The sequence below is a fragment of the Plasmodium gaboni genome, chromosome 2, assembly GCF_001602025.1.
Source record: "Plasmodium gaboni strain SY75 chromosome 2, whole genome shotgun sequence".
Taxonomy (NCBI): Eukaryota; Apicomplexa; class Aconoidasida; order Haemosporida; family Plasmodiidae; genus Plasmodium; species Plasmodium gaboni.
In genome coordinates, this window is record NC_031482.1 from 340,435 (window position 1) to 349,896 (window position 9,462).

At 18.7% G+C, this 9,462-nt stretch overlaps 3 protein-coding genes across 3 annotated transcripts in view; 2 read left to right on the forward strand and 1 right to left on the reverse strand.

Moving 5' to 3' along the window:
- PGSY75_0211400 (beta-ketoacyl-ACP synthase III) overlaps positions 1-1,821 on the reverse strand; it is a gene marked incomplete at both ends in the record, with an annotated part of 2,312 nt that extends 491 nt beyond the window's left edge. The window contains 6 exons of the mRNA XM_018783780.1: positions 168-502; positions 574-687; positions 788-923; positions 1,163-1,294; positions 1,403-1,494; positions 1,677-1,821. Of these exons, the coding sequence (XP_018643770.1) occupies positions 168-502; positions 574-687; positions 788-923; positions 1,163-1,294; positions 1,403-1,494; positions 1,677-1,821 (954 nt within the window). The remainder of the gene's footprint in view (positions 1-167; positions 503-573; positions 688-787; positions 924-1,162; positions 1,295-1,402; positions 1,495-1,676) is intronic.
- A 1,638-nt stretch (positions 1,822-3,459) lies between these two features.
- On the forward strand, positions 3,460-7,134 carry PGSY75_0211500 (putative GAF domain-related protein; the record flags this gene model as incomplete). The annotated part of the gene is made up of 1 exon (XM_018783781.1): positions 3,460-7,134. One exon carries the CDS (start codon positions 3,460-3,462, stop codon positions 7,132-7,134), a length of 3,675 nt encoding a protein of 1,224 aa, XP_018643771.1.
- A 986-nt stretch (positions 7,135-8,120) lies between these two features.
- On the forward strand, positions 8,121-8,747 carry PGSY75_0211600 (putative dolichol-linked oligosaccharide biosynthesis enzyme; the record flags this gene model as incomplete). Its single annotated transcript, XM_018783782.1, has 1 exon — positions 8,121-8,747. One exon carries the CDS (start codon positions 8,121-8,123, stop codon positions 8,745-8,747), a length of 627 nt encoding a protein of 208 aa, XP_018643772.1.
- Positions 8,748-9,462: the final 715 nt, after the last annotated feature.

Below are 9,462 nucleotides of genomic sequence, written 5' to 3' on the forward strand. Positions count from 1 at the left end.
AAAAAAAAAAAACAAAAAATATAAAAAAAAAACAAAAGTTTGAAAAAAAAAAAAAAAAAAAAAAAAAAAAAAAAAAGGATACTTGTTAAGATCAGAAAAATAAATATTATACACACATATATATATTATATATATATATATTTCATGTCAACGAAATGTTGTTTTACCTTTGACATAGGTATATTTAAATTTTTGGCTACTGTTTCTATAATTCTGATGTTAGCTTGATGAAATATAAAATAATTTATATCTTCAATATTTATATTTGAATGTTGTATAGCTTTTTTTAAAATTTTGGGTATATTGCTTATAGTATATTTAAATACTTCTTTTCCATTCATATGTAATTTCCCATACTTATTTAAATTAGGATTATCTAAATTATATTTGTCATGATCAAAATTTATGGTTAACAGGTCATTTAGTTCACTGTCAGACCCAAGATAATAATTGAATATTTTATTTTCTTCTTCCCCTTCAGTTCGTTGTAACACAACAGCACCTATACATAAAATGAAATGTATACACATATATATATATATATATATATATATTTATTTATTTATTTATTACCTGCAGCATCTCCAAATAAAACACAAGTGTTACGATCTCTCCAGTCTACAAAATTACTTAATGCATCACTTCCAACAATTAAAATGTTTTTATATCTATTTAAAAAATTATAAGCTAAAAAATAAAAATATTTAAATAGAAAAGGAAAATTTTTAAGTACACAAATTATGTTTTTTACACAGAAAAAAAATATAATATATATATATATACATACCTGTAACAAAAGCAAAAATAAAACCTGTACATGCAGCCGTTAGATCCATATTAACACTATTTTTACATCCAATTTTGTTACTAATATTATTTGCATCGCCAAATAAATTTTGAGGAGTAGACGAAGCATTGATAACCTGAAAATATTATTATATAAAATATACCTATATTTATTTAAAAAGGAATTATTTTGGTTTTTTTTTTTTTTTTTTTTTTCCTTGTTCATAAATAAAAAGATATACTGAACAAAATATATGAACATGGAATAAAGAAAAAACAAAAAATTATGACCTTTTAATAAAAAATATATTCCCAAAAGAATTAAACAGTATATATTAATTTAAAAATATATATATATATATATATTTATTTATACCATGTCTATATCTGAGGGTTTTAAACACGAAGCTTTTAAAGCTTGAGTAGCACTATCTATTTGTAGCATTGATATATTTTCATCCCTTTTTAATATTCTTCTTTTTTTAATTCCTGTTCTTGTTCTTATCCACTACAATGATAATAAAAAATGGTTTAAATTTTTTATTGTATTTACAAATGCATATATATGTATGTATTATAATTTAATAAAAAGACATATATATTATAAATGTATTACTTCATCATTGGTATCAACATATTTTTTTAATTCGTCATTATAAATTTCAGTTGAAGGATAAGAATGACCATGTCCTATTATTTTACCTCCAGCTAATAGAAAATAAAAAAAAATAAATAAATATATATCATAAATTTAGGTATAATATGTAAATCTTTTTTCAATGGCACATGCTCAAAAATTATATTATAGAACTGGAATAATTTTTGAATCAGAACAAAAATAAAATAAATAAATAAATAAATAAATACAAACATGTAAAGGTATTTATTACTTTTCCCATGAATAGCACGTATTTTAGTTCTATACTTTATATTATGTACATTATTTATATAATTATATTTATTGTTTTTATTTAATTCTACAGAATAAATATTATTATAGAAAATACACAGATATGTAATAAAATAAAGAAACATTTTCTTTTTTTTCTTCTTTTTTTTTTATTTTTTGTGTTGTATTATACTATTATATATTATTGTTACTTTTTTTGAAGCATACATGTTATAACATATGATTATATATTTGTATTTTTTTATATATTGAAAATATGACAAAAAAAAAAAAAAAAAAAAGAAGAGAGAAAGAGAAAAAAAATGTATATATATTTTTATATATGTGTATTTTATTTTAATTTTTTATAAGTGTATTATTTGTTCTTTATTATATATATATATATATATATATATATATATATAAAATAAGGTGAGGTGGAAAAAAAGAAAAAAAAAGTGGCACTATATAGCGTTAAATTAATATATATATACAGGTATTGATAATTGGGATATTTATAAATATTTAATTGTTTCATATTGTATATTATTTTTTCAAATATGTTATTTATATAAGGTTTCTATATATAATACGAAAATAAAAATAATAAGACTATTGAAAAAATAAAGAAATATATACATACATACATATATATATATGGTATTATTTTTTAAGATATATTTACATTGCTCCGTTAATATTTATGCTTTCATTAATTTATAAAATTTTAAGAATTATAATTATTTCAAGAATAGTTAAAATTTATTTTAAATAATATATACCTTTCTATATATTTTTTATTATCAAGGAAATAGTATTGGGGATAAAAATAAAAATATATATATGTGAATACATATTTATAAAAACAATACACATTTAGTTGTATTTCTCTCAATTTATACCACTAAATATTTTATTATTTTATTTATTTTTTTGCCTACACATATGGGTTAATATACAAAAGAAAATTTTAGGAATATTGTCATTATATCTACATATATTAAATATATATATATATATATATATATGAGTTATAAGAGCACGTTTCATATTTATTAAATATAAAAGCAGTTATAGCGACATTTTTATAAAATAAGTATAATATTGATGTACACATAATAACTTGTATGTGGAAAATAAAATTTCCAAATGTTTCAGTTAGACAATACATATTTTTTATATTATATTAACATGATATATTTAAGTGTTATAAATTAAAATAATTATTATAAACATGTCAAAAATATCAAAAAAATTAAATAATATATAAGTGAATATATATATATATATATATATATAATATAATAAAATTAATGTGATGAAATATTTAACTAATATAGTATAATATGTTTTTATTTATATGCATATGAATAACACAGTAGAAGAAAAAAATATTTTGTATAATATTGTATTTTTTAAAGAAAAATAAAAAGGATAATTTTGAAGGAATATATTTTTAAAAGTTCTAAACAGGAAATTAAAAAAAAAAAAAATATATATATATAATAAATAAATAAATAAATAAATAAATAAAATAACTATTATTTATATTATTATATATGCTCATACGTGTATGCATATATATATATATATTAAATAAAATAAAAAATTGAAATATACCACATTTTTTTTTGAAGCTATGATATTTTAAAATGATAAAAAAAAAAAAATTAATTTAATAGTCTTTCTTTCGTATATTGAACTATTAAAAAATTTTTTTTTTTTTTTTTAATTTTTTTTTTTTTTTTTAATTTTTTTGTTTTTTTTTTGTTACCCTTCAAATTATGAATGAGATAGTGTTAAATGTTGCCCTGAAGCATAAGTCATCATGTCTATTATATAAAAAAGATTTTCATTTCAAATTATTTTCATCTTTAAAAGTTTGTTATCATAATAATTTATGGTTACATAAAAAAAATCAAAATGGTGATAGTAATTGTAGGAATACATCAGTGGTTACTGAACAAATAAATAATGAAAATAAGAATGATAAGATAAGTAATGATAAGTATATAAAAAGTGATGGTGTAAAAAAATGCGTAGGACAAAGAAATAAATTACATTTTGATGAAACAAATCTTTTAAAGTTTAGAAATATGGATACTTATAAAAAATGGCAGTGTAGTTTTTTTTCAACATCAGAAGAAAAAAAATCCAATATAGTAAAATATATGACATTGGATGAAGAAAAAAAAAAAGAAGATAATAACATTAGCTGTAAAGATTTAAATAATACACAACTGACGATAAAAAATAAAGTTGTAGAAAATGACCTTAGTGATTGTAATTTAGAAAAAAAAAGAAAAGATAATGATGAATATGATAATGACAAATATGAAAGAGATTCATTTGAACAAGATGAAGAAAATGATAAAATGAGAAAAAAGAAAGAAATAAAAAAGATTTTAAATATTATATTTTGTTCTTCTATACCTATGATTGGTTTTGGTTTTATGGATCAATTTATTATGATACGTTTAGGTGATATATTCGATGCTTCCATAGGAGTAACTTTTGGTATATCAACTCTTTGTGCTGCTTCTTTTGGTCAATTATGTAGTGATACGTTTGGTATATTTTTTGGATATGTTTTGAATTATTTACTTCAGACCTATAAAATAATTAATCCCATAAAATATGATATAAAAAATAAAGTTTATCAATATTACACTTTAATAGGTTCTGTTTTAGGTATGTTATTTGGTTGTGCTTTAGGTATGGTTCAGTTAATTTTTATTGACACTACAAAAAGTGAACGTTTAAAAAAAAAGAAAGAACTTGATTTTATTTTTCAAATGGTCATGTGTGATTGTTCAAATGTTTTAAATTGTGAAGCTTCTACTTTATTTTTATATGACAAGGCAAAAAATGAGTTATGGAGTAAAGCAATACATGGAAGAAAAAATATTATAAAAATTTCTGCAGATAGTGATGAAAAAAGTTTCAATTTATGGGTTTTAAGAAATAAAGAAATTATCAATTGTAAGGATGTAGCTAATCATGAATTGTTTAATCCTTCACATGATGAAAAATTTAATTTCAAAACTAAAACCATTCTAGCTGCACCTATTTTAGATAAAAATGATGAAGTTGTGGGTGTTCTTATGTTCTTAAATAAATTAAGATCCCATGGTGGGTATTTTACAAGAGATGATGAAAAGCTAGCTGAAATGATGTGCAAGCATATTTCTATTTTTATGGAAAAGTTTCATTATATGAGTGAAGGGGACCAAAAAATGATAATTTTTGATAAGGAAAAAAATAGTGTTAAAGAGGAGGACGAAGAAGAAGACGATAACGACGATGATGATAATAATGATGATGTTGATGAAGAGGGGAGAGAGCTTACAGAGAAAGAAAAAGAAAGAAACAAAGAAAAAGTGAACGAAGTACAATATGAAGATAATAAAAAAAAAAAGAAAAAAAAAAGACAAAAAAGGAATATTCTTCCATATGATATTTTAAAAAGGGAAAAAGATGATGATAAAATATTTGACGAAGGTGATGAAAATGAAGAGAGGAAAGAATTGAATGAAGATGAAGATGAACAAGTTGAAGATGAGGAGGAAGATGAAGAAGAAGATGAGGAAGAAGATGAAGAAGAAGACGAGGAATATGAATATGAACAAAATGTCAAAGAAAATAAAAATCACATAGATAATGATAATGATAAATATAATAAGATATATGAACAGGATGAAAAAAATGAAAACATATTATATAAGCAAAATATAGATAATCATGATGAAAACGACTATGAATTAATTCAAGATAATTATTATGTAGAAAAAAATAATATATATAATAAAATTGATAGTATACAAAATGAAAAGAATAACAATATTGATAAGAGTGAATTTAGTAATAATATAAATACACATACATTTGATAATTATATGGATTATAAAGGGAATATAAAAGAACATACAGCAAATAATATCGAACATCAATTATTACTTTTTAATAATGATAAAACTATGAAGGACAAAATTTTAACAAGTGACAAAATAAATGAGGATACAAGTAGTAATGATATTATTAATAGTAGCAAAACATATAATGAAAAAAAAAAATTATACACTTCAACCACAGATATAAATAAGAATAATATGGATGGTAATTTACAAGATGATATATTTTATTTCAAATTATTAAATAAGAATAAGTATTATATGAATAATGTTAATGAAAATTTGGATATATATTATATATTATATAATATAGAAAATGTTGAACAACTATTTAAGAGAATAAAAGAAAACAATTTGTTGTTCTTTAACATGAAAAATAGTATTCCTATGTTTAAATTGTTCAGGGATTTATATGTGAAAGAGGAAAATGGTTCCTATATTACAAAAAATGAAAATAATAATAATAATAATATTAATAGTTATAATAATAATAAGAATTATAATAATTCTATCATATTTTCAACAAATGAAAAACTTTATGATATTCTAAATAGGGATAATATATACAAAAAGTTAAAGAAAGAAATATTTGAGGATGATTCTCAAATTAAGACAATGAAAAATAAATTGAAATTAACAAATAAAAATAATATGAATAATAATAATAATAATATTGATAATAGTAATAATAATATTTATAGTGATAATCTTAAGAAATATTATTTGAATAGTTCTATATTTAATAAGGATTTAAATGTAAAACATTTTGTAGAAGTTTTAAAAATGAATGTATATATATCAGAAAGAATTAATACTTTATTATTTCACAAACAAAATATTTTAAATGATGTTATAAAATTATATATATCTAATGAATATGGTGAAAAATGTTTTTTTTCTAATTTTCCAAAAATAAAAGAAATAATATTTGTAAATGGATATGAAAAAAAAATGGATATGAAATATTTTAAAATGTTAAAAAATATATATAAATATAATTTAAATAAAATTTTCAGTAATAATTATAAGTTTTTTATAATTAAAAAAAAAAAAAAATTAAAAAAATTATGTTATATTATGAAAAGTTTTCATCCACATATATTAGATGAATTCTGGTTTAATTTATCATGTCAAAATGATATAAAAAATATATATTATAAAAATTTACATTTTGTTATTAGTTTACATAATTCATCAATTATAGATTTTAAAATAATTAATCATTTTATATTAAATAAAATTTTTGAAAATATATCTATCAACTGTACTACCTCAAGTATGTATTATAATATAAAAACGATAGATTTTATCTCATATAGAAATTTGTATCTTTTCAAAAATTATACTATGCACGATCTTATTTATAAATATATTATATATTATTATTGTAGAAAAAAATTAAGAAGAAAAAATTTTCATTATTTTAATTATCAAGATTTATATATAGCTGAAAACTATTTTGGTCTTAACACACATACCAAGAAGGTACCCAACATGTTAGATCATAATCTCGGAAAAAAAAGTGCCATCGTGACAGTAGATAGATAAAAAAAAAAAAAAAAAAAAATATATATATAAATGAAACATATATATATATATATATATATATATATATTTATTTATTTATTTATTCATTTATATGTAATTTATTTTTTGTTGCACATATAATTTTTTTTTCTCTTATAATTCTATCATCCTTACTTTTTAATGGAAATATTTTTCCATAATAGTAAAATAAACTTTATACTTATTTCAAATACATATAAATAATATGATGAGTAGTTCTATGTATATGTTAATTTTTTTTTTTTTTTTTTTTTTGTTCCTTTTTATTTATACGATGTGTATGATAATAAGTATTATTTTTATGTGCTTTACAAAATGAGCAAATTGTCTATCGATTTTTTTTTATTTCCTATACATATATATGTGTATATATCTTTTTCGTGACACTTTTAATTTTAACATATTATATATATATATAAAATATATTTGTTTCTTAAATTAAGTATATTTAAATTCTTAACAGTTAAAGCAAAAAAAAATAAAATAAAAAATATCACATATATATATATATATATATTTTTTTTTATGTACAAAGGTACATTTTTGTTTTTAGTGCAACATTTGAAATAATTTATTGCACTCTCAAAAAATAATTAAGGTTTATATGAAGATAAAAAAAATAAAAAAAATTCTCTTTTTTTTCCTCAAATGAACAATAAAAAGCTTGAACTTCTTGAATATGCTAGAGGTGTATTGAATATTTTTTTTAAAAAAATAAAGAAAATAATAAAAATTGCATATTTTGGATACACAGTAATTATTAATATATACATATATTTAAAATGTATAATCACGTATATTATTATTATTTTATTTTTTTTTTATTTTATTTCATAAGATACCTAAAAGAAACTATGGGAAGCACACATTAAACAATATGTAAAACATATGTAATATATATATATATATATATATATATTATAATAATTTATAGCTCGTGAGAAAAAGAAGATATTTTAAAAAAGAAAATGGTATTTCTTTTTCTTTGTATTGTGAATGCATTAGTATTCTTATGGTTTGTTATAAATATATTTTTGAAAAGTAATTATACATATAAAAATAAGGAGGAAAATGAAATAGTTGAAATCGGGGTAGTACTTGGATCTGGAGGTCATACTTATGAAATGATTCAAATACTTAAACATATAAAAAATAGAAATATTGTTTTTAATTTCTTTTATTCACATAATGACAATTTAAGTAAAATAAAAACAGAAAATGAATTAGTAAATTATCAAAAGAATTTTTTTGTAATACCAAGATGTCGAAATGTTGGAGATTCCTATTGTTTGTCTTTTATAAAATTAATTTATTCATTTTTATATTGTATTTTTTTAACATATAAAATGAATAATATGAAAGTAATTATAGTTAATGGTCCAGGTGTATGTGTACCCGTCGTATATTCATTGATATTTCGAAAATATATCTTTCTAAAAAAAATTAAAATTGTTTATATAGAAAGTATATGCAGAGTTTATTCTTTATCTTTAAGTGCTAAACTTTTATATTATTTTGCTGATATGTTTGTTGTTTTTTCTGAACACTTACAGAAGAAATATAAAAAAGCAAAATGTTATGGATACTTTTTCTGAACCTATTTGGTTTAAAAAAAAAAAAGAATATTATAATATTTGCTATTATATGAGAACATTATTTTTTTCACCATAAACTTAAAAAAATAATTAAATTATATATATATATATATATTATTAATTTTATGTTTTTAATATTCTTCATAATGTTAATTTATTACATAAAAAAATAATTACCTTTATATTTTCTAAGGTTCGTCGAAAAAAATTGGACCCAAAATACATACATATATTATATATATATATATATATTAATGGTTATGTGTTTTAATTTTCTTCTCCTTATAACCTCCTTTTTACGATTTTTATATTTTATTCGTTTATACATAAATTTTTCCTTTTTCAATAGTAAGATTACAGATATATTATTTCATTTTTTATGATCAAAAATGTAAACACTTTTTTCATTATCTATATATTTCTTTAATTTTTTTTTTTTTTTTTTTTTAAGTTTATAAAGTGTCATATATTATATATGTTGCCATTAATACATTTTCGTGATTTGCTTTATTTTTTTTTTTACTGTCAGAAATTTTATAAAAATATGAACACATTTGAGCTTTATTCAAAAAAAAAAAAAAAAAAAAAAAAAAAAATTGTTTAAATATTAATGCTTTGATATTAATTATTTATTATTTTTTTTTTTTTAAATGAATAAAAAAAAATAATTTTTTATTTTTTTTTTTTTAAAATTTTTAATAAAAAAATATATTTT